Source organism: Cystoisospora suis (genome assembly GCF_002600585.1).
Source record: "Cystoisospora suis strain Wien I chromosome Unknown contig_727, whole genome shotgun sequence".
Lineage (NCBI taxonomy): Eukaryota > Apicomplexa > Conoidasida > Eucoccidiorida > Sarcocystidae > Cystoisospora > Cystoisospora suis.
Genome location: NW_027153528.1, coordinates 830 through 25,417, shown reverse-complemented (window position 1 = coordinate 25,417; position 24,588 = coordinate 830). Strand labels below are relative to the sequence as shown.

At 52.4% G+C, this 24,588-nt stretch overlaps 2 protein-coding genes across 2 annotated transcripts; both read right to left on the bottom strand.

Annotated features, from left to right (window-relative positions):
* Positions 1–95: 95 nt before the first annotated feature.
* CSUI_001819 (uncharacterized protein) lies at positions 96–12,185 on the bottom strand (the record flags this gene model as incomplete). Its single annotated transcript, XM_068062022.1, has 9 exons — positions 11,765–12,185; positions 10,512–10,915; positions 7,384–9,096; positions 6,078–6,487; positions 4,581–5,328; positions 3,608–3,675; positions 2,165–2,657; positions 1,000–1,229; positions 96–228 (listed from the first exon to the last, which is right to left on the bottom strand). Exons 1-9 carry the CDS (start codon positions 11,973–11,975, stop codon positions 96–98), a joined length of 4,410 nt encoding a protein of 1,469 aa, XP_067926000.1. The 5' UTR covers positions 11,976–12,185.
* A 2,409-nt stretch (positions 12,186–14,594) lies between these two features.
* On the bottom strand, positions 14,595–23,556 carry CSUI_001818 (protein phosphatase 2c domain-containing protein). Its single transcript, XM_068062021.1, has 8 exons — positions 22,129–23,556; positions 20,940–21,152; positions 20,115–20,216; positions 18,705–19,361; positions 17,952–18,148; positions 17,385–17,460; positions 16,964–17,087; positions 14,595–16,441 (listed from the first exon to the last, which is right to left on the bottom strand). The coding sequence occupies exons 1-8, from the start codon at positions 22,813–22,815 to the stop codon at positions 16,269–16,271; spliced, it is 2,229 nt and encodes a 742-aa protein (XP_067925999.1). The 5' UTR covers positions 22,816–23,556; the 3' UTR covers positions 14,595–16,268.
* Positions 23,557–24,588: the final 1,032 nt, after the last annotated feature.

Below are 24,588 nucleotides of genomic sequence, written 5' to 3'. Positions count from 1 at the left end.
TGCACTTAGTCGACCGCGGACAATCTCTCTTTTTTACCTCTCCGGCTTCGTTGCAGTTGTTTTCCGACCCTGATTGGTAGAGTTCTTCGGAGTCTTCATTCATTTTCCGCTGAGACCTCGTTCAGCTTCTTCTCTCTCCTTCCTCTTGGATAAATAGCCATGTCACGCGCTCGAGACGTCGTGGCGCGCGTACAGGCTGGATGAGTAGCGAGGAAGCAAAGAGGGGAGCTACAGAAGAAAGACAAAGCGAAGACAGCGCCCCATAGCGAAATGAGGCGGGTTCGCTGCTGGAACAGAGGGAAGAAAGGGAGTACTCGCAGATCAGGATAGATTGAGACACCTCGGGCATTTTTTTCGAACAACGAAGCAGTTCTACTTAAAACTGTCATGTCACGGGAAACTTCTTGAGAACCACAAGGACACATACCAGGTGGACGGAGTGCCACACGCATTCGCTTGCTTGCCGTTATGCTCGAAGTGAACCCCAACAGGGGGAAACAGAACTGTGATGAATAGCTCTCTGCAGACGCGAGAGCGCTGAAGAAAGGCCACTAGAGGAACCGACAGGAACAGGAAGATCACAAGGCATACGGTAACCAATGCGAATTCCTCGGCTTCCCGATTCAGGATACTCATCGGTAAGTGGCAGTCAACATCACGCGGCTTGAAAGACATACGAGACGGCGGCATACGCGCTATTCTGCACCCTGACATGTACATGAAGTGGCTTCGTCCCCAATACGTGAACAGCGAGGACGAATGAATACGCACGCATACACGCTCTCGCTGGGAAGGGCCGGTCCAAGAGTCCGGGCTGTGCGTCGCCATGTGTCGTCTGCAGATAAGACACATACGTATACACACGGGTCGGTGCTTACGGTTGAGGACTCCTGCGTGGGAGTACCTGAAGTGGTTCAACAAATTCGAAAAGCCTACCAGAAGAATCTTCCAGACAGCGAATTCCTGAACCTCCCGGGGGCTGCAGAACACCCTGCACACGTCCTCCACCACCGCCGGCATTTTGTCCGTCCACCCTCCTCCGACGCAGCTCCTGGACAGACTGACTGAGGTTCTGTCTTGCCCTCTTCGTGATCTAATGTTATCGTCGAAGTACTAGATTGGACCGGACCTTCAGGCTTGAGGTCTACCGGAACTGCCGACGGTAGGGCCGCCATTGTCGTGCACTCCCACGGAAGGGGTATTGAAGAACACGGGGCGAAATCAAAACTCTGAAAAACATTGAAAGATTCTTTCAAAAATTGGACGGAATTTGGCGCGATTGTGAGAAAAGATCGCCACCGCCATTAGCACCTTCGTTGTCTCTCGACAGCTTGCTCTGCTTGCATCCTCCTGATGAGTTTCCCCCCGTGTTACTATCACAGCACACTGTTCTTTCTGGGAAGTCTCATGAAGCTGACTGTAGATTCATGCACATCCTGTCTACCTGTTTCCCTGGTGAAGAAACTGAAGAACTTCAGCTTCAGTTGTTTCACCAGTCCGGAGATTTGTCATAAGTAACTTCACTACCTCGCAGTTAGCGCTAGAGAAAGAAATTACTACGTGTGTCACAGGACGCGCAGAGTACACACTCTAAACGAAAAAAACCAGACAGAGCGGAGCTTTCGGGGGCAAACAAGTGCTGCGACTGTCTGAAGCGTCTAAGTCTTCCCGCCCCTCCGCCAGTTAGCTGTACATGCCGACGGAATCCAAGGGAGGGACCCTGGTCTATAAGTGGTACGTTTAAAGAGAGAACGGAAGCAGGGCCGGAGACGAAGGCCCTCAAGCTGTTGTCGCTTCAGAGGGCGAACAAACACAGACCGGAAATTTAGTGCTACCTAGCCATTCCTTCCTAGTCCAATCAGTCCTTCCCCTGGTGAGTCAGCGCAGTCGAATACTACCCTGTTGCTTTTGAGTTTGTTTTGCCAAAAGCGAACACACGAATTGTTTTCTCTAAAAAGCATGATTCTTCGGTCCGATAGCTCTTCAGGAATCGCCTGGCGCGAGACTATGGGAGCCCTGGAGATGTATCGGCTGGATGAACCCATCCCACTGAATGACAGAGAGACCGAAACACACTTCAGTCGCTTGCAACATATGACAGAGCCCTCACTGACAGAATCGCTTGGGCTGTAGATATGCCCCTCTGTCAACGGCGGATTACTACCTGAAGAAGAAACGAGGTTTCTACTAGTCGTGAGGCTGCGAGGATTCCCTTTTCTTTTTCCGACACCTCTGCTGGTGATCCTGAAACAACTAGAGAAACAAGTCGCCGGCCTCCAGCGCCAACTGTACTAGCGAGTACTTCTGCGGAAAGCGCTACTTCTCCCTTCTCGAAACAGAACAGCGACTCCTCTTCTTCACAACGTATCGAGGGTGACAAACTCGAGAGCGGCTTTCGCTCCCCGTCGTTGTCTGTTCTTCTGGTACTGTCTCCTCTCTGGTGTTCTGCTCCTCTTGCCAGTTGTCTTTCTTCTCTCTTGATACCCCCTGACGCCCGTTTTTCGGAATCTTCTCCCGGATCTTTCCCTTTCCTTTCAGTCACTCTGTTTCTGAGTGCATCCACCAGCTGCGGAGAGATCGTCGCCGTGGAGAACGGGAGAGCACCGAGATGATCTCCAGTCCTCAAATCGAAGACAGAAGCGTGAAGATCCCCACCGCTGTAAAGGCAAAGCGGTGAAAAAAGCAGGCACCCTCCTTCAGCGCAGAAGCAACAGTTTATGTCCACCTGCGCCAACGCGAAAACGCTTGTAAGAAAGTGAGAACAAGAAGGAAGCTGAGCCTTTGCCAAATGCGACACCTCAAAGCTGGCGGGGGGTTCATTTTGTCGGGGCTCGACGAGTAACACAGTTTGTCCGCCTTGCAGTGAGTGGGGCGTGATCGGCGGCGCGCATTATAGTAAATCAGTACCCATCCACACATAGGCGTTTACGCACACAGCTGTTCTTTCTTGTTTACACACAATGCCTCCACGGGAACAACAGCCAATGAGTTCGGCTGTCCGCTCCAGCGCGTCGAAGCCTGTCCGAACACATGGATTCCCATTGGGGGGAAGCCAGTTTTTGCGTGCGCAGGCACAGACACCCGACTCACATACTCTGCCTGAGACAGGTAGACGCTTTAAGACGCTAGGTGTCCCGGCCCACTCTAGGTCGTCATCGACAGGCGGGTAGTGGTGCTCGAAATGACGTAGTACATTCATGTGGAAGCACCACTCTGTAGGATGCCGACGTACAGTAAAAGCACCGTAGTCTTTTCTGCACATAAACTCTTGCACACCATCTTTGCTCGCACCTCCAAAACAGATTTATCGGTGATATTTCTCGCCGGACGAAAGTATCCTTGATAGCTACGATGTTCGTGGAGATCGGTTTTTTTGACAATACAAGGTGAAGAACAACCCGCCCCTGCATCTAAGGGCCCAACGATATGACAAAGCGTACGGGCTACAAAATACAGCGAACAAGCAAGATTCTTGCACTACGCATACTTACATTTGTATACGTGAAAAGATCTTGTGCAAACATGTCCCCGCCCTATATGTCTAAGTCTCACGCAGCAAGAATGCAATGAAGCGTGTACGACGCACAATCTGCTTCTTGTGACATACTATGAAGCAAGAAGAAGGGATGCATCGAGGCAAAACTGAAAGCTGTCGACCGCACATCCCTGAACCGCCTGCGGATCGAGAAAACAAAACGCAACAAACGACGGATTGATCATGCACCTGGCTAAATGAGAAATGGGGTTACCGGCGCAGGTGGTGTACCGCAGTATATGCTTTTGTACTCTTGAGTCTCAGTTTTGTTTTTCTTCGATATTCAGGAAAAAAACGGCCCCTGGTGCCACAACAGTCCGGCCATGGGTTCACTTTCCCAAGAAGCGGAGACCCAGGTTACTTGTGTACTTGTGACAGAAACATCTTACTACGCTGCTACTGCTGCTATACACGCTCTTCTGCTGCGTCGCCATGCACCAGGTGGCCCGCCTACGGTAGCCTTCGAAAAAAGAAACAACACCGCGTTTATCTGGTACCATCCCACAACGGAGCAACAAAAACACGGAAATCTTCGCGGTGCGGAGAAAGTCGAACTTGACAACAATGTAACGGCACCTGGGGCTATTTCAGCTGATGCGATCTGCCAGTTGACGTAGCACTGCGATGGCTCCGCCAAGTTTATCGGAGCAAAAGCAGTAAAAAAAGAAAGGAATGAAAGAGTGGGACGGCCTGAGGTCCTTACAGGCTTTGTGAAAAGGCAATCGGCCTCAGTAAACAAAGCTCCACTTTCAGCTTATGAGTAAGCCAACGCGCACATGCAGGTACATCCGTGCGCGGGAACTGCTCTGTTGAAGTGTAGGCGAGTGCGGCTAAGAAAGAAGATTACAGAGAAGGCCATCTGGTGCCTTACCCCCACACGGTTATAGATGTCCACCTCGTCTGGCTACCTCAAGCTCAAACGACACCGCTGCTCGTCTGCATCGCTCCTCGACTGAACAGGAGACGAAACGTCCCCGAATATGTCTTCTTTACGAGAAGCAAACTGAGAAGCTCCAAAGAGACTACTTTCCCCCGAGCATCTTACCACGTCGCTAGTACACCATAGGACTGCGAAAGCCCAATCAACCCCATCCTTGTTCCTGGCTTTTCGTCTTTTTCCACATCGTTTGCAACGCTGCCTCCTCGGATTTCTCATTTGCTTGAATGGAGCAATCCTAAGAGACAATTGATTTGAGGAAGAAAAGCAAGTGCAGGGACAACCCGGAGCGCGCAAGGATAAAAAAGGAGCCGAGCTGTTCAGTGATGCCGATGGGACCGAAGAACAACGTCTCAGAATCCCTACAACAACGGCGCCGCTAGCGCAGCCTGCCGCCACCAGATAAGAGGAAGGCAAAAGAGACGAAGAAGGACAGGAATTGCAGCAAGAACGCGTCTCCGAGCAGGCAGAAGAAGGAGGTGCCGGACACAACGAGGAGACGTGTGGATTTCTGGTTGAGTCCGGTTCTGTGTCCCCCGAAGGCGAAAGATGAGAATCGCCGGAGAGCGAGGACGGCGAGGCTGCGGATGGCGTGGAAATGCCAGAGGACGAAGATAGGGAAACTGAAGAACAGGAGAAGTAACCAGAAGAAGATGAATCGCACGAAAGCCCAGTTGGCTCAGAACCGCTGGTATCTCCGCTGCATCGACCGCAAAGACGGCATGTTCCTTCGCTCCTTCGCGCTTCGAGTAGACTCCTCATCCCATCATGAGAACGATGACAACTAGGGGAGAATGGAGGTGGAGGCAGGACCTCCACCGGACAGCACGAAAGGGCAGAAAACCCGTAAAACTCTCTGTACAGACAAAGGGGGAAAGTGTTGGACACTCATCGGTTTCACAGCGGGACACGAGAAGCCGGAGTGGGCGGCGACAGATGAATGCGCAATACAGTGGCATGGGCATGGCGTACCTTGATCCGATTCAAACGTTACGCGTACGTTGAGGGCGAAGAGAAAACTTACCCCAGTCCCGTAACTATTAGACTCGTGACGTATGCAGAAGTCATCCGGCAGGACTGCAGAAAGCAAAGTCGTTGACTGACAGAAGTAAAAATACATTAGTTTTTCGCTCAAAGGAAGAATGCCCGGGTGCATCTTTTAGCGGGGATAGACTTCCGCAGTGCTCGCATGCGAGCGACAGGTACGACAGTGTACAGTACACGATGTCGTCCCCTCAGTTTCTTGTACTTCTCTCCACAGCCTGTTGGAATTTCCGCGAGACACATAGAGCGCCCGTGACCGAATTATTCAGGACTATCCCCAACTAAACATCTTGCACGTTTTATGCCTCTGGAAGGCAGAAACGTGCGCATCTGAACGCCGAATCCTCTCGATGCTACGCTTCACACCGACAGCGGACACCCGTCACCTCCCTGCTGCGTGTAGCGGAAACTGCAGATAAACTTCGTGCCTGCAATTCATGAAAGCAATAGCAGTTCGTATGTACAGCAGATCCGCATTCGAGGGAGGCGAGAAGACCACAGCTTGCACGACAATCGTTCTGTCGGCTCCTACGGAGGCGTGCCTGCGACCCGCCTGCTCACTCTTCAAGCTCGGGAAGATCCAAGAAGCTGAGACGGAGGCCCTCCGGAAGCGCAGCTTGACCTCCCCTCTCTCTATTGTCCCGCCCAAAACAACAGCACCGAGCAGAGGGAGACGGAGCACCGGAAACCGGAGAGACGACCCGTAGTTTTCTTCTGAGAGAAGAGCATCGTTTCCTATCTTGCCTTCTTTGCTGGAGCGGACTTTGCTGCCTCTCCTGGTCTAAGCCCCAGCCGCTGTCACCTTTCTGAGTCACACCCCCCCTGACGGACAGTTTTCCGAGCTTTCTCCTTTCTGTACTCTGTGTATCCCACGGATAACCATGAGGAAAAAATCCAGAAGCGGGCTGATGCCCGAGAATGAACAGCCGGAGTTCCAGCCGATCACAGGGCGCCCAAAGCAAGGCGTCTTCCTACAGTTGGGCCGAAAACATAAAAAAGCACACAAAAGAACACGTGAACGATCAAGATGCTTGGCAGACCCCCTCAACACACTCAACTGGAGGATTATTAGCAACACTTTTGCTGGGAGCTTGTTTCCTCTGCCGCGTGGACGCGTGTTTGCTTCCGACTACTAAAGTGTCCGTCTTTCTCTGTACAATCCCAGGTGCCTACCAACCGTACCCGCTCACCCCCTCTCTACTCCTTTACGTGCTTTCATCGATCTGGTGTGGACTCTCCAGTGTACTCAGAACTACTTTACTACCTCTCTGGTTGCACTCTTGGTGGTTCTCACTGAGAGCAACTTCTAAGGTGTACCCCCGTGTAGTAGTCCCCTTCCGTCTGACGTTTGTGTCCTCCGATAGACATGTCTCCTCTGTCTCATACACGTGCGTCTATCTAGCTGATGGTCTGCATAACTACCCTGTGCAGACTGACAAAGCCGCACAAGCGCAATCGTACGCTCAAAACGGAGCGGCGATGATCCGAACAGAAAAGAGATAAAGCTAGCACTCCCGTTCTTACAATGATGTGAGGATCAACAGTCATGATGCGGCGGCGGTGGTGTGGAGTACTCTAGAGCTTGAAGGGATACGGGAAAAGGTTACACTTCCACCGTACAAGAGCTTTATTCATATACGGTCTCAACGTTTCTGTCCCAGCGTATTTGCTGAAGCAATGCGGCCCGCTCGAAAAGGAAAGAGGCAGACACAGAACGAAGTGCGCGGTCCTGTACTTATTTCTGTCCTATCTGAACGAGGGACACGAGGCCGGAAAACTACTTCAAATGCGCAGCCCGCGCTTACAAATCAGCAGTCTCCAGATGAATTTCGTGACGGAGGAGAGAAAACGAGATACCCGGACATACTAAGAGAACACCGCACGCGCATCCGCGACGTCCAGTGATTTTCCTTTGCTTGGCGCTGAGCACAAGCACCACACGTTCGTGCCCCTGGCCACGTTCGTGTTCCTTCCACTCTCCTGCTTGTCCGTCACTGTTTTCTTCCTCTCCTCTGCTTTTGTCTGCTCCCTCATCTTGTCCGCCGACAGACTGGTCGGTGCAGTATGTTCTCTTACCTCCCCACCCCCAGGGGTCGCGCGAATCCCCGTGTGCAGTTACAATGCTGTCTTCCCGGTCCCCCTTGCAATTTCGGTTGCCTTCGCATGAGAAAAGATTTTCTCGTCTTCGCGTCCCCTGTTCCTCCGAGTGCCGTGAGATCTGTTCAGTGCAGCTTCGCCGCGAAGAAAGAGAGACACAAGTTGGGAACGCCAGCCGACAGCATGATGACAGCCGCGTAAGTTCATGACCTCCTTTTCTTTTCTGGCCTCTCTCTACTTCGGAGTAGTCTCTGTAGAGACCAAGAATACGCCAAAATACGATACTATAAAACCCCCGCTTACGAAGAATCATTTCCTCTTGCTCTTTCTTTCTCTCTTGTTCCCGCCAGAGAAACTCCTCCGCCTCCTTGAACGAACAGTGACCCTGTACAGCCGCTTCTTCTTTCCGGCCCCCGCGCACGGCTCCTTCACCCGTGAAAGCAGACGGAGTCGCACACGTGCTTTCCCCCGTGGTCTCGTTCTTCCTTTGTGTTGGCATCGCTGCTTCGTCTGGTCGCTCCCTGTCTCGTTGGTATTCGTCTTCAGATTTGGTAGGTGAACTGATATGTTCTCTGAAAGTGTGTTTTTGCATCGCTACGATGAACCTTGAATTGCACCAGACATTCCAACCACTGGGGAGCGCCCCGGCAAGCTTTAGTTCGTTTCCGCGCTCTCCGCTTTCTTGTCCAACCCTTTTGTCCTCTTCGTTTTCCCACCCGCCAGCAGCTGTTCCATTCTTCCCTCGGTAGGCCTCATAAAGAGAAAGTGGAGAGGCCGGACCGGGGGAGCCTCCGCATCGCTGAACTTGTCCGCGAAAAACTGGTAGCGCCCCAGGTGGGATCTCTTCCTCGAGTGCTACAGAGTCCGTCGGTGTCCTTGTTCTACGTTGCTTCTCCCATGTACCATGGCAGTGTTTTACCACCCGGGACGGTGTAGGCCTGTGCCCGCCCCTACACGGAGAGGAAGGAGAAGAAGAATTGAAGGACGAAGTATCAAATGGGGGGGCTGGCCGATACGGTGCTAACTTTTGTGATGCATTTTCATTTCTGTCCTCACACGGCTCTCGTAGAGCGTGGAGTGTGGCCGCCCTTGCAGTTCGAACTAAAACAGGATCTCCTGATTCACTATCATACAGAGAGAGTATCCACCAGCAAAACTCATCTCTTGTTCTCTTGTTTGCCTCGGGGCACGAAACTGTCAGGAGAAGGCCTTCGAGCGTCGGGACAGGACAAGTGACTGGGGACAAAGAAAAAAAGGAAGACGAGATAGAAGAGAAGGAGGGGCAGTCGGCTGGAACGGGACCACGAGAAGAAGCTGCACGGGAAGATACGGTTGAGGAAGGCTTATACTTTGGTACACAAGTCAGCGCCTCTGGGTTCGTAGAGTAGGGGACGGCAAATAAATCGACCGAAGTAATCCCAGTTAGGCCCTTGACCTCGATCGCTCGTTGCAGATGGAGCGATGGAGCTCCAAAGAGGAAAACCTACAAGGAATGGAATCAGACAATGGCTCCAGCGCCATTGAATGGGGCACCTAGATACTTTCCAGCCTCACTCGGACATAGATTGGACACGCAACTGGGTCGTATCACGCCCTAGTATCACCTTCCTCAGTACTGTCTCTCGCCAGCGGCTAACGCCCTGGGGAATGTACTTGCAACAAAAACCAGGTGACCTAGAGGTTTCAGCGCATCCTCCTTTATCTCTTGTCAAGCCTCCTGTAGTTCAGACACACTCGGGAATGAAGGCCTCCGCCATGCAAAGGTTGCCAACCCGTGAGCCCAGATGTGCACAGACACATACGTTTCCGAGCAGTGAAGTCAGCGAGTGACCCTTCCGTTTCACTAGTGCTCCCAGCTTCCGCATAGAGACGCATCTCTGGTTATCTAACGTCCAGACGCGAAGCCGGGTACTTTCCATACTTATCTGGGAAAGGCAGTGACAATGCGAAGCTGACAGACGTGTGTCTTTACGGGAGAATACTTACGTAAGTAGTCCCTGACTCGACATATACAAATAAATGGAATGAATATCCCGTCGTGTCTGTAGGTGACCAGCTCCTGGTGGGGGGCCTACACAGTCTACGTTCCAGAAAGGATTTCTGCGGGGATGCCTCTAGACCAAAACGACACCCGAGGCCAGCCCAGCTGCAGACTTTAAGCTCCGGTCTATGGGGTGGGCGTGTCGCCATACGGACGGTCATAAAGTCAAACAAGTGTTTCCTAGATTGCGCGAAACAGAGAGGGTCCAAACCTTCAAACATCTGTCGGTCTCTGTTCGCAGCTACCATTCAGCCTCGTGAAAGACGGTTGAACTAGAAACACGGATACAGACACACGTCGCTCTCAGGCGCAGCTCCGACCCAGCGTCGCGAATGGTGTAAGGCGAAGCCAAGACCTTAAAGTATCACCGGCGAAAGCTACACCGGTTCTATAGAAACTCTCTCAGCAAGGGACTTGCGTGTTGCGCACTGATCACTGACATACAATGTGGGCAATGCTACCGCTTGAATCTGCCATATCAAAAACGGACGCAGTGTCGATTTACGCTCAAGGTGCTCCCTGAGGACACACAGCCGGGCCAAGCTGTCTCTGCTCTCACAATACACCGCATCTCCGGGGGAAAGAGGATTCATCCGCGCCCCCATAGCACACCTGTGTCAGAAAGAGAGCACTGAGTACCTACCCTGTGTAAACCTGCTCGCGAGCAGATGTATGTGAGCTTGTATCACTGAAGCCTTATGGCGTACTTGCACTACAACGTACTAAGAGTGTCCGCCAGCCGCCAGGCGATACAGCGACTCGAAGTTCACCTGAAGGGACTGCTCTCTCACGTAGCATATACGTGTGCGCAAATACGCAGATGCAGGGTCCAAGATGCAAAAGCGGCAATACTGTACCCGATCATTATCTTCACTGGCAACAGCCAGACGCGTTTCTCCCCGGCACAACAAGAGGGGATGGTGCTCAATCTCAGTGGACGAGAAAAAGTCTTCCTGTTCTGTGTGCATATCTCGTTCCCCCGCTTTTGTCTCCAAAGGTACTCCTTGTCCCGACTCCGCAAGTGGCCTCATTTGGCTGACAGATGGATTAACCGTGTGAGCTGTCGAAATGTTCACAAGGGTAGGCTTGGAAGGAGAGGTGCAGCTAAAACAAGGCCTAGACATACTAGCCGAATGCGAGAGATCGGTACAAGCGAAAGCATCCTGGAGATGAGCGCAGGTGGTCCTGGAAGGAATGTGCCACAAAAGCACGACAGGCGCCGTAGCCGGGTGGAAGAAAAACAAAAGGAATAGCCAAGAACCTGTGTGAAGCACAGAGCAAAAGAAGGGAGAGCGTAAAAGCCCGTCCACAGGAGAGGCACAGAGGCTTCTACTGCAGTGGTGCCAACATTATGGAGTGTCCCACAGAATGCTGTTCCTCCTGTAGGAAGCAGAATTTCTGCGTATGAGAGAAGAGAAATAACGAAGCGTATACTAACTACGAGAGTTTCGCCTTTTGCTACCCTCAACCATCCTTCACCGCCTCCGTGATGTAGAGCCCGTGAACACCTTTCAAGTTCCGCAGTCCACCCTGCTTGGAGAACCCATGGTCGTCTGTTTCTAGAAATTTGTCAACCTAGCTGTATAAGCAAGCAGGAAGGCACGTAGCCACGGAACTGGTCTACACGTGATCTTGGTGCTTGTGCGCTCAAGTAAATAAGAACTGCAACGAAATGCGTTTTCTATAATAGGGTAAAAGCAAAGGTTAAGACTGAGGCGGTGCGAAATGTTTGCTGAGGGTTCGGCGAAGCGTTACCCAAGTTGAAGTGCAGGTGGCCCGGTTCTCCGGAGATGGAGGACCGTAATTAGAACGCCCAAGCACGACTCTACGCTCTCGCCATTCGAAGGTCTCTCTCTGCATGTGTACTGATTGTGTTTGTACACTCGGAAACACTCTGTAGAGGGTTTGACTCCTTCCGACAGTACCTGACTTCTCCAGGACTTCTGCAGCAGCCCCGGCATCTGTCTGATTTACGTTAACAGCCTGCGCCAGTTCCCAGAGGCCCGTTCCCCGCTAACAGGAGGCAAGCCAGACCCTAAGATCGAAGTCATAAGGACTGCTCTAATATCCATGCTCAGTGCTAGGCGTACTCTCAAGAGCTGGTACTCACCTGAGGCAGAGAGACGAAGACGGACACTAGGAGAAGTTTCTTCCTTATGAGAACGTAGATTCTCTAGAGCCTTCCTTAGAGGGAGATGGCTGTACTCCGGACGAGTTCTCCAGATGTAGTCCAGACTACGGCGATAGCAGCACAACTCGTAGGCCGAATGTAGAGCCGTGCCTTGCCTCCCTTCCGTGTCCTCGAACAAGACACATGGCATTGCAGTCCCCCCCAGTGTTTCAGTCTCGCCGCACGTGGACGGCTGGCGCCGTGTTGAGTTGTTGCTCTCTTGACATGCGCCGGTGTGTAGGACGACAGAGGGCCACGAAATAGGAGAGGAAGAGGAGGTGGGAGAGCAAGAGGAAGAGAGACAGAAGCTACTCGAAGAAGCAGACGCTCCGCCACTGAAGAATGGACAGGTGGGCGGCGGAACTGGAGAAAAGACAAGGGGAGAACAGAGAAATGCTTCACCGGAGTGAAGACAGAGGCCAGTACCGCGCAAGGGCGTTTGATCGTATACAGAACGACGGAAATGGCCAGGCACTCGGGGCTGCTCATGGTCACGACAGGAACTCGAGCATGCCAGACAATGGACACACGACAGCGAAGACGCATGAGGACTAGGACAGGGAGTCTGGCCGGGCGGGAGGAAATATTGAGGGAGAGGGAGTCCTAGTGGCCAGAGAGTAGGGGACGTTTCAAGGAAGAAAAGGCTACGCGAGCAGACACCTAGACGCGCAAAAAAGGGGAAAGGAGTACACTTGGAAGAGAGACAGGGGAGGGAAGAAGAACGGAGCAAGCAGGAGCTCGAATCGACAGAGCTCGTGCCCTTGATAGATGAAACACAGGAAGGGTCTTCACCCAGAAACTGACTGAGGAGCAGAAGAACATCGTCGCCGACGCTTTGGAGAAAGAGAAGGAAAGGTGAGTGTGTGTTCTGGTGTGCCGCGTGCTCCCACATTGACTCAGTGTCTTTTTTTTCCTCCATTCTTTCGAGGAGTCTGTTCAGGTGCTGCCTACAAACGGAACGGTCACCTGGACTGCACACACGCCACAGTCGCCTGCAACTAAACAACTCAGTCGAATAGTACCTGAGCTCGCCCGACGCGGGGACACTACACGGACACGCGGGGTGCGTGATCGGAGTGCGGACTCAACGCCAGATCCGACTCATGTCGTGAAACAGTTGAGCAAGCGAAAAGCGTTGACATCAGCCGCCAGCAGAGGACACACATGAAAAGAAATATACGGATTCCACGACGGGCAGCTGTGCTGCGACGGAAAAGAAAATGCGGAGGAAGACTTTTTTGCAGGTACGGGAGAGCGGTGTGCGGCGTACCGCCGCCACGCAGCAAGGGGAGCGCGCTGGCCCAACTGAGAAAATTCGCTTGGTTGCTTCCTGGATTGGAAGCTGTAAGTTTGGACGCCTGCCAGAAAGTCGGTTTAATCGGTCTCGTTAACTGGTAACGCCCCCTAAGCTATCTAGTGGTGACCGCGAGACAGATGCGCGCCTCCTACCGGATAACGGTTTTCATCTAGGTCGAAAAGAAGTCTACCGTGCGGATATTGTTGAGACAACTTTGAGAGGTGACAGGTGCGTGAGAGAGGTTCTACAATGTCTGGTGGTCCGCTTTTGAAGAAGGAAGAAGATGCCCTTCTTGGTTCCTTCCTTGGCATTGTGTGCCGAGGCTAGCGTCTCCGCCACCTCTCCCACCTCTGCAGTCGCCCGGATGACTCCGCTGGCACGCAGGCGCACTCCGTGCCGGAAGAAGCCTCGCATCTCTTTCCGCAGCTGCTGCATCTACTACTATGTCCCAAAGAGAGGAATGGTCTACTGGCTGAAAGGGGTCTAGCCATCGAAGAGATTGTGGAGATGGGGTACTAGCCGCTCCGCTCTTTCAGACATCTGCACGGCACCTTCCGCTCGTCAGGACGTGAATGCGCAGGGTAGTGAGTTCTACATTTGCGACTGGGGGGCCCGAGTGCATGCGGTGGGCAAGCGCTCTCTGGAGGCTAACAAGGCTTTATGTGGAGCTTGCTGTGCCAGGGGAGGGGCGCGCCGCTGGACCTTGGTAGTGCCGTTGATTGCTACCAGCTTCCGTCCCGGCAGCCTTGAAACGCACAGGCAGACAAATACTCACCACTGGCATACGATAAACGCTTTCCGCCTCAGAGCTGCACCCTTCCAAGACCAACCGACTTCACGGCGTTTCGAACTTCTGCTTCTGAAGCTGAAGAGAATTTTTATCTGATGTTTGCGCGGCCCTCTTTTAGCCAGCTAGCTCTTGCTAGCTCAGTTCGCTCGTGTCTCGCCGTTCTATAGTCGGTCCGGCGCTACGACTACTGTCATTTTTTTTTTGAGTGCTGAATGCAACACCTCTTCCCTGCCTCTGCGCGACCGGCCCCTCACACACTCGGAGTTCCCACCGCTGCCGGTGTGTTTTCGCTGCTGACAACAGAGCTACTCACCGAATACTGGAGTTAGCACGAGTGCCTTCGGCACGATCACACCTTTCATGCTTGTGCCTCGAGGAAACAATGGTAGAATTTCGCTCGCCCTCAATTCTGAACCTTGCATGACCCCGAGACATATTTCCGAAGAATCTATGTGAGTTCAGAGACTGAAAGAGAACTCATCAATTGTGGTAGAACCAGGTGATAGTTCACCTCGTAAGGACAGCCTCACCCTGCTGCCAATAAGGCTACGCTGTTTATGGTCAACAGGAGGGGAGCTCAGAATGTAACTGCCGGCCCACACCGCCAATGAACGAGCCTCGTCCCGAGGACCACAGCAGAAAGAGTTCAGCGTAATTCTGTCTTTACTAAATACCAACAGCTGCTTGTCGCTTTGCGCCCCTGCCGATATACACATAATCTATTTCGCCTCATGACGTCTTCGTCAATGAGACCCCGACGTGAAGCTGTTCGACGCCATAAACTCGGCAGAGCATCCACAGGTTCCAGCCCGCATGAAAGAACGAGGCAAATAGACTGACGCGAAGATGTCCGGAGCTGGAATGAAAGAAGTCGGTTGAAGCTAGGCCCACGGATACAATGGAAAACGGTAGCACAGGACCGGAGGGAAACAAAAATCAGAAGAGAGCAGCCGATCCGGATTCGCTGCAGGAAGGGCTCGCCGTTCACGAGTCTGAATTTTTCTGTCTGCGCTCACCACCATCATCCTCGATTTGCTGTCACTGCATGTGCACGAAGTGCCCTTCGATTGTGGTAGCCGGGGTCTGGCGCCGACAACAGAATACTCTCGGAATGTGCAGAACCGCCGTTCCACCGAGGAATACCCCCCTTTAGCTAAATGCGCGTCTCCTCTGCCACCCCTCACGATAAGAGGACGAAGCGCTCCTGCGCCCGCGCAGGCAACTACGTGCACATCACCTTCACGGCGGCCCCCTCTGTCAACGCACAGATACATAATTATAGACAGACAGATACACGTGCCTATGCATGATGAAAAAATACATGTACTCTACACAGAGAAATACGCACCACGACGTGGACGTTCACAGATCGTCGAATAGGAGACGAGACCCAGAGGTCGCAGCGGAGCAGCCGCCTGGACTTAGGAGGAATCCGTTTCGCGACCCTGCGTTTTTGCAGAGAGGAAATTTGTGCATTGTCCAGGCCTTCCTTCTCCAGAAGAGGACTAAACAATGCGAGTGAAAAGAAAGTTGAATCAGTTCCCAACGGACCGGAAACGGAGTACCTGCGTAGGTATAAACGAGTATATATGCATACACAGATGTCTGTATAAACAGTGATCTGAGAATGGTGGCTATACAGTACCAGGCGGGTGTCTCTTACATGTGTGTGAACACGCGCGTCCTCCGCGCGCCGCGGAAGCCACTGTCGCCGGTGATGAAGTCGGAAGATGTGTATGCGAAACGTGTAGGCGTGGCCGCGTTTGTGCATATCTGTGCGGTGTCCCAGCACCCCAAGTGGACACACGGGAAAAAAACAGAAAGGCGAAAGTGCCTGTTTTGTTGAGATCATTGTCTCGGTGGCACTTGAAACCACACTCCCACTGGTCAGCTGCCTCATCGCATCTCCTCGCGACGAGGTCCCACCTTTGTGAGTGTTCCCTCGAATTCCGACAACCAGCTTCCCGTTTGCCGAGCTTCTATACAACTATACACTCCGCTGAAGTATCCACACCATGCTTCGAAGAACGCTGTATACGCTCTGCAAGTATGGTACCAGGAGAACTCCATGCCTGAGACCAAAGCGCTCTCCCTTCCCAAACTTTACAGATAATTAATCGCGCTGCACGCAGTCGGGCAGCCCTCGCTTCCGATTCCCTCAGCCCCTATGCTCGCTGAAAGTTCGAGGGAATCTCGAGGAAGCCCCATCAGTTCCACGGAACACGTGGGCCGATTGCTACACTGATAACTGCTGTCTTCTCTCTGCTGATAACTGCTGTCAGAATATGGGAGTCACTCCCGTAATGTTTCAAGAAGAGAAATTGCCAGGAAAACGCTCAGTCGTTTTTGCCTGCTGCCTACTCCTCGCCCTCATCTGACTCGTAAAGTTTCTCATCCCGTCCTAAGTACTTGTCTTCTCCACCGCCATACAGCATGATTTTTTCTTCGTTCTCGGTCGCTTTTGCCTTATGCCTCTTCAGACGATTCGACAGCTCCACCACCAGACAAGTCATGTTATCACATCCGTGCCCTGAGTTGAGAAGCAGGGAGGCAATCAAAAGCGCAATCACGTGCAAGCTCGTGGCACACACTACATGCTACTGACGCAAGTCAAACAAACTTCTTCGGTATTCCTTCACTTATGTGTCCCTCGGCTGAAAGCACATCCACTCCCGATTTCTTGTGTCGAAATGGTTGGTCTTCGTGTGACTCCTTCGGAAAGGCCGCCCTACAATATTCCGGTCAGCCTGCTGGACCGCTGCTTGCGCGAAGAGTACCGTACGTCTACACCAGAGCAAGAACACTTCAAAGAGGCCCACTGTAATAAAGAGAAGCCCCCCTATGTCCCCACCAGACATTGACGACAAGTGTCTGCTGAGACTCCGAAAATCGTGAAGTCGTAGCATACATGTCTGTGTGAACAGCAGATCTGTCTCTACCAACATACGTAAACAATTTGTCCACGAAGAGTCCTCGGACACCAGCGCATGTATAGCTGCGATGTGCGATCGGCAGAGAACGACACGAAACAGACTCCATCCCACGACAGTACCTTCGGACTGAAGAGGATCCTCCGCTAAACACTCATCACAGAGTTCTTCACAAATCTTCTTCAAGGTCGAAGAGTCTGCGTTGCCCGCCCGTTGTATTCTCTCACGGACGAAGTCCACAGCTTCCTGTTTCGCAGAATACCAACCAAAGAAAAAAGAGCTGCGAAGAGGTCTTGGCCGCAACTCTGCTGAAAGATTCAGGTGTAAGCTCCGAGTTTACCACATCACTAGCTTGCGCGGGGAACTCCGGTGTTCGAGCCATTTGCCTCATCCAGAAATTCAGCGCCGATTACAGCGTCTACAGGTATGCGTCCGTTGTACTAACAGGGTGGCTATACAAAATAACTGCACACAAAAACTGTTATCCCGCGCTTACAATTAGTGAAGACACATAGATCCTCCTTAGCTTCAATGAACACTCACCTGATTGGTTTTGCAATCCCATATGCCGTCGCACGCTAGAATGAGAAATTCATCTTCCTCGCAGATTCTCGTGATCCTAAAAAAGAAAAAAAAAAACGTTCTCCGCCGCTAACAACTCAGACGTTCCCCACAAAGCCTCAATGCACTGTCTTGAACAGGTTCTGTGAGACAGAATCACAGTACAGACACAAGCGTGTGCAGTATGGACGCCTGAACCCAGGGCCCGTGTGCACCGTACTGATTTGAAGCTAGACTCCTTGTTCCACTACCTAAACCTGCAAGTGTGGACAATTTCAGAGACGTACGATCTACCGAACAACCAAGAAAGCAAGCCGATCAACACGCACATAAAAACAGAAGGGAAGAGACCCCCCCGATGCGGCAATTGCAAAACTAACAAAGACTAGGGGCTGACTCCGTATACCTGCTCTGGAGTATAGGCCCTGTAGCCATTGCTGTTTCACAGAAGCCCTGCCATTACACTGCATCCGCAACTGAACAACTTCCCTCCGATCTTGACATTGCTTGCTCAACCAAGATGGAAGTCCAAACTCAGTGGTAGTGTACCTGACGTCCGGGTAAGCCGTAATTCGTTGAGCCTTTGCTGGGAGTTCCTTATTTTGCTTGTAGAAAAGATCTCCAACTGCCCGGGATAGGTTTAAGTTTCCATCAACCCGACCATTCGCCACATAGCCGCCAGCCGCAAAGATTCGTTTCTTTTCATCGGGGTTGGTCGGTTTATGATCGTGAGACAGGGGGAAGGCCTGGACGTGACAGAGAAAAGAAACACGATACACGCTGCAAAGCAACGTCTGTCTACCCTGGCAGCAGCGACCTTGCACGATAGAACTTCACGACAATGAGAAACAAGCCCCACTCCTTTCTCAGGAGCGCACCAGTCTTGTATTGAGCGCTGGAACCATCGATCATACCGCATTCCATTCCTTGTGTTGGGGCAGAATATTCACCGAGTCTTTCCCGGTGCGCACTCCGGAGACAAGTACCTAACTTACGGAGGACCTGCTGCCTACGGGCAGTAGCGACGGTGTGCATCGCACGTGATGCGTCAGCCGGTGGTGCATTGTACGTGAACAAAAAAACATTCCGCAAAGCGAGGAACCCCAAGACTTCTGAGTATCAGGGCATCACGTTCCCTCATACACGATGAGACAGGTAAAAACCACACGAAATGTGGAAAGGACGAGAAAACAGTGCATGTCCGAGACTACCTGATTCGGGATGATACATTTACGTCTATACACTCAAGCTACACACGTGTTCGCCGCCTGGAAAGAGGGAAGAAACAATTCATCTTCATACCGTCCCGCCTCGGCAAATGACACCCCTTGAGTCTCCTGCGTTTGCCGTAATAACAACGGGTTCATCTCCTCCCACAACGAGCACGACGACTGCTGTAGCTCCAGAGCCTTCTGGGGTACTAGGATGAGCGAACAGCGGCCGGTCTCCTCTGTCTTCCTCATCTTCGTCTTCTTTCTGTTCCTTATCTCCTGTCTTCTCAATTTTCGCACTTTCCTCTCCATCCAACAGCATGGGTTCGGCGGCTTCGTCTGGTTCTCGCTCGCCGCTCCCACCAGATGGAGACGCGGGGGGACTGTTCTTGGCAATAACTTCGGTGCTGTTGAACCGCGTCAGCTGGCGTACGTTATCTTCTTGTAAGGTAAGATCTCCCTTTTCGTCTTTGTCCTTCTTTTCGTCCTTCTTCTCCTCCTCTCCGTTAAGTGATGCGCTGCTGCTACTGTTCGATGTTGATGGGGTCGAGTCTTCTGAAGTGCCTTCGACGTCCCCGCTGCTTTTAGTTCCTCTGCCCGATACTGCCGTTTCATGCTCTTCATCCTTCTCCTCATCCTTACCCTCGTTTTTGCCAGCAGGAGATTCACCCTCTTCGTCACCCCCCAAGGCAGGAAAAGCTCCTGCTTTCTCACCATCCTCCTCTTCCTCTCCTGTCCGCGGTACAAACTGAAAGGAAGAACCGAGGCAGCAGACCGGAGAGGGATGAGACTGCTTTGTCACTATTTCCCTTTTTCTCAATATAAATTGACTACCTATGCACACAGGCGTGAACTGGGCTGACCGTTCCCCACTGGGCACAGATTCTTCTCTAGTGGCTTTCGGTCTTGGGGGAAGTAAGCACACAACATCGTGCACACGTCTTTCCATATACCCCGGACAACACCTACAAGTTTTACACGAAAACTAGAATTCCAAGGAGTCCAAAGCAACAATCGCCGATACGAGACGCCAGTACCGAGACAGGCCAGTGACAGGTTTCGCAAGCGACAGCGAAGGATGACTTCAAGAGAAAGATGCATCCGCTACCGTAGCCGAGACGAGACAGTGTTCAACCACATCTACATGATCCGTCTACGACATCCACGCAACCCACAACCACACTCCGTCAGCCGTACGAACTACACTACAAGCGTAACGCGATCCGAATCCACGAGGTGTTTGCGAAACAGAAATTTACATACGGTATTATACTCGGCAAAGACAGACGAAAACAGCTTGCAAGCACGCCCACTGCATGTCATACAGCGATATAAAAAGAAAGAAGGAACCCCTACCAAGCTGGAGAAGCTCCTCGGTAAGAGCTTGGCGCCGCCGCTTCTGCACTGAGGAAAAAGGAATGAACTCAGGCGCCACACCCCCCGCATGTACAGCCGAAAAAGCTGGTAAATGCTCAGGTATGAAATGTGCTAGCCATCTCACCTGAAGAAACTTTTGCCCGTTCACCTCCACTAGGTGCACATCCCCTCCGTCACTTAGATACCTCTGTATGTATGTCTCATTATCCTTCTGTTCCACCAGACCCTAAGCGCAGTACAAGAATCATCCCTGGCAAGACGCATACAGTATGCTGAAGCACCGCTTGACACTACGGCCCTCACGCGTGCGAAGCGAAGAACATACGATGAGCGTTACGTGTACAGCAGCCACAACCCGTGCAGACAGAGACACTAACACTGATATCCATCTCTCTTGAAGGTTTTGTCCGGTTGTTTCCACTGAACGCGGTTCCCCTACATTGCTTATAAACCTGCGTATCAGGTACTCCAAGGTCTGCTCGTATTTGCGGAACCATGCATTAGATCCCTTCATCTTCTTTTACACCAGGTGCCGTATTCACAAGCTCCAATCCAGTGCAAAGTACGCGCTGCCAGTAGGTGACAAAATCGTACTCCGAGGCCATGGTCGCTCATCTTCGTCGTCTAAGCTTACACATGTGGGAACCATATGAGTGTTAGGTGTGGACGCTGAAGACACGTAGAGGAAGAGCAATGGTCGAAAAGCTACACACGCGCGACAGACTACACACTTTTCCGAAAAGAACCTACGTCTACCGCGACGCGGAGCACGACAAAAGCGGCTTGCCAAGGACTTGAAGGCCGCCATCAAGTTCCCTACCCAGAGAGAATCCTTAGAAACGTCTCCTCTCTGACTTGCGACCACTAAAAAGACCTGAATTTCTGATAGGGGGGCAGCACTGTGATGTCCGATTGCTCCTGCGCTTTCACCCACGAAGCCCCAGCTCACCGCTTCAAAATACTTTTTCAACTCTTTCCGGCTTTCTTCCTTCTGCATTTGCTCGTCGACATCCAAGAAACTTTGCTGGAGAGCCTCACAGAGTACCGCATTCCGCATCCCAAAGATCCGCGCTTCGTCCTCGCAATCGCCTTCCACACATCCAGCAGGTGGCCAACCCCTCTGTGCTTCCTGCTGAACCTGTCGAAGACGGTCCATGAAAAGCTGCATAATTCGAGTACGGGGACACAGGCACGAACGAAACCGAGATGCTACGTAATCCACTCCATTAGGTATTCACATGCAACCAAGGCAAGCCGTGTACGGCGGAGTAGCAAAAAGCGGACACGCCTACCTGCACGGCGCCGGGAAAGATACCATTCTTTCAAAAGCTCACAAGAGCCACTTCCGAGCTGCAACTCTGCCCCCCAACGATTCCTTGTCTTGTTCACTGTGGCGGCACTGTAGACACGGCTGTCCGCTCAAACCGGTATCTCACGGCTACGAACAACTTGTCTCACAGGAGCACGTGCTCTGAATACTAAGAGCATATGCGGTAAAGGGGGGAGCGAACAAGTGATTGTGCACCGGCCCACCCGAAACAGAACGATGGAGTGAGATCTCAGAGAAGAGAAAAAGGACCTGCACGCACAAAGTTGTCTCTAGTCGGTTTGACCGGGACCCAACAAAAACTCACGAATTCCCCAAATCTTCAGCTTGCGTTATTTACCTTAGGAGGCACTGCAGGTGTAGTTATGGGTAATGTACCTATGGCTATAGCATCAAGACTCTCCAAACTCATACACGGCAGCGTCGTTACGCCAATCAACAAATGGAGTAGGAAACGGAATAAAGGGGTCGACGAGCGGGGACAGGTACACTCCGCCTGCTGACAAAAATGACGTTGTGAAGGTGAGAGACACGAGCTCAAAAACTTCCTCGTCCACAACTCTTCGCTCCAACTACGGAACACAAGGCAAAGAAAGACTGTCACCTTGTCTCCAAGCGACTGTGCCAGGGACGCCAGATTTGCTTCGCAGAGATTGTGTTGTGGCCGGCCGGTGCCACCTATTCCCCTACTCTATAAAGAGTCCTCACCTCTTTCCAAACGGATCAACCCATCAAAGCAAAGCACAGCACCCGAGACACAACCTCCACATGGATCTTCGATTAAGCAGCCAGACGTCAAGTTTCTACTCACCTGGACGTAGTGGTCTGAGACCCAGCAGCTGACGGCATTGCTGGCGTGTCCGTCAAACACCGCATACAGACTTATGTCTGCAAGAGAGTCCCCATCACCTGAAAGACGCGCCTCCTCGCAAGGTAAAAGATCTTTTAGAGTTGTTAAAAGCGCCGGACTGCATATGGTCTTGAGGGATGGTGCGGCGATGTGGGCATCCTCCATCGTTTGTCGCCAACCTTGCATTGACGACGCTCCGAAAGCCGTAAGAGTTTTATCTAGAGATCCGCCATCCTCGGAGACCTTTGAAGTTTTCGGCTTAGCCAGATACGCACCCATTGTGGCGACGAGAAGCGACAAACGACGAAAACACGGCCGCCGACAAGCAGCAGAGGCAGGCAAATAGAAGGCCAGGTCAGAAGGGAAGACGTGCAACTGGAAAGCGTCGAAAACGGAGATAGAGCGAGCTATGAAAGACCAGAAACGGAGCAGCGCGGAATGGAACGCGGGCCCCGAAGACACCCGGCGAAAACCTTTCCTGTTCTTCCCCCGAAGCTGAGCCGCTCTACGACAGGCAAGATAAAAAAATCGACGAACCCTCTGACAGGCACTTCGGCGGATAAAAGGCAACACGTCGTGGCATTCTTCAGAACAAAATAAAACAAGGCGGACCGGCAAGAGAGGTAGTCCCTGTGAAAACAAGAGCATCAGATGAAGCGACCAGATAGTACTCTCTTTGCGCGGTAACTGAAACTGCGTGTTCGCCGTTCTTACGAACCAAGACGGAAATATAAAGTCCCGCGCAGACGTAGCATTTGGTGTGTACCCGTAATGAACAGTAGCGCCTGCTACTTGGCCTTCCAGCAGTCGAAAGCTTTGAGGCCAGATCAAAGGCGCTGCCTACAAAAAAGAGGCAAGGAATGGTGCCGAAGTACTAGAACGAAGGAGCTCTGTAAAACGAAGGACCAGAGAAAACGCCCACGGGGAATGGGGCGCGGCGCCAGAAGCAACAACCGCGGGAGCGTGGCGGGACCGCACCGAGAAAGGGTGAAAACACAGAATACATTAAGGTGCGAGCCAAGTGAAAAAAATCGGGCAAAGAGAGTGCAACAGGGTCCACGGAGGTGAGAGAAGCGTACATTCAGAAGAAGACAGCAGGTCTCTAGCGGCTAACGGGAAGCTGAAGAGAATCCGTCTCCCAGCATTGCCGCAGACGGGAAGAGAAAGTCCAACACTAGCTACCTCAAGTCGGACACCCCAACGTGTTATACGTGATTTTGCACGCAACTGCCCGCCTTCGAGCGTTCTGAAGGACTCTCGGTATCGTCGCCCTCTTCTGGCCAGAAAACTGTGAACATTGTCCACCTCTAGCCTTGCTCTCCATCCTCGAGAAGCGCCAGAACAGCTTTGCGAAGCCGAGAGTCTGCAAGCGCGACGCTCCGCGAAAACGACAAAAGCAGCAAGCACCTTGCGGCTGCTTGCTCCCCGTGCGCCAATCGGTGGAGCAACACGGCAGCCCTAGCGGTGAAATCACCCCGCGACTGTTCCCAAGCGTTTAACCAAGTCCGAGTGGTGGCCCGAGCTACACCGCGACCGCGAGGAACGTCTCCACGACAGTCATCGCAGCGGCGCTACCCACCCAAACAGCGTCATCGGCGCGGGTGCGATTGCGGACGGACTGCCGACTGTACGATACACGGAGCTATAGATGTTTCTGACAGTAGGGAGAAACAGTCACGTTAGCCAGACACGAAACTATATTTCTCTACGCCGTGGTTGTGGGCTTTCGCAAATCGCAGCGGACTCAGACGGCCAGAGGACTGTAAGGCACCCGTTACAACCAAAGAAACAGACTGCTCTGACGGCGTAGCCTACGTAGTTTACACGTTGCGGAATGGAGGCAGCTCACCTTCGCACCTGACAACGAACTGCCTCGCGACACCACAGGGAGCGACTGCAAGGGGCGACAGTGACTCGTTCCGTGCCTACAGTCCTGCGGGAGAAAGGACGGTCGTCCAGTAGTCGTACGTGGCGCTACAGGGTTTTTCCTTAGCTAAAGCCATGCAACAGGACGTACAGTGCGCCTCCGCAGACCTCCCTCGTGTGTCGCGCCGTGCCGATGCATGCAGGGAAAAACGAGTCACTCGTGAGCAGAAGAAAATGTGTAAGTCTACTGCCAGCGCCGCCCACGGCAGAAGGCTTCTCATTTGACTCGTATGTAGATGCTGGGACGTACAGTTCCAGTTCCGAACTTCCCAAGTTCCACTCGAGCCTCTGCAAAGGAGCCTCGCGAGTCAGCAGAGTTTCGTGCAGACGCGACACTGGGCAAAAGAGGCACTCGCGGCACTGCAAGCGACTGCTGCAGTGCTCACACTTACGGAGTTAGTTCCTTGACAAGCATGAACGCAAGACGGATACGTTTCTTTGAACGTCTCACACTCCAGCCTGGAGAGGCGTATCGCTGACCAGGGAGCGCCCCGC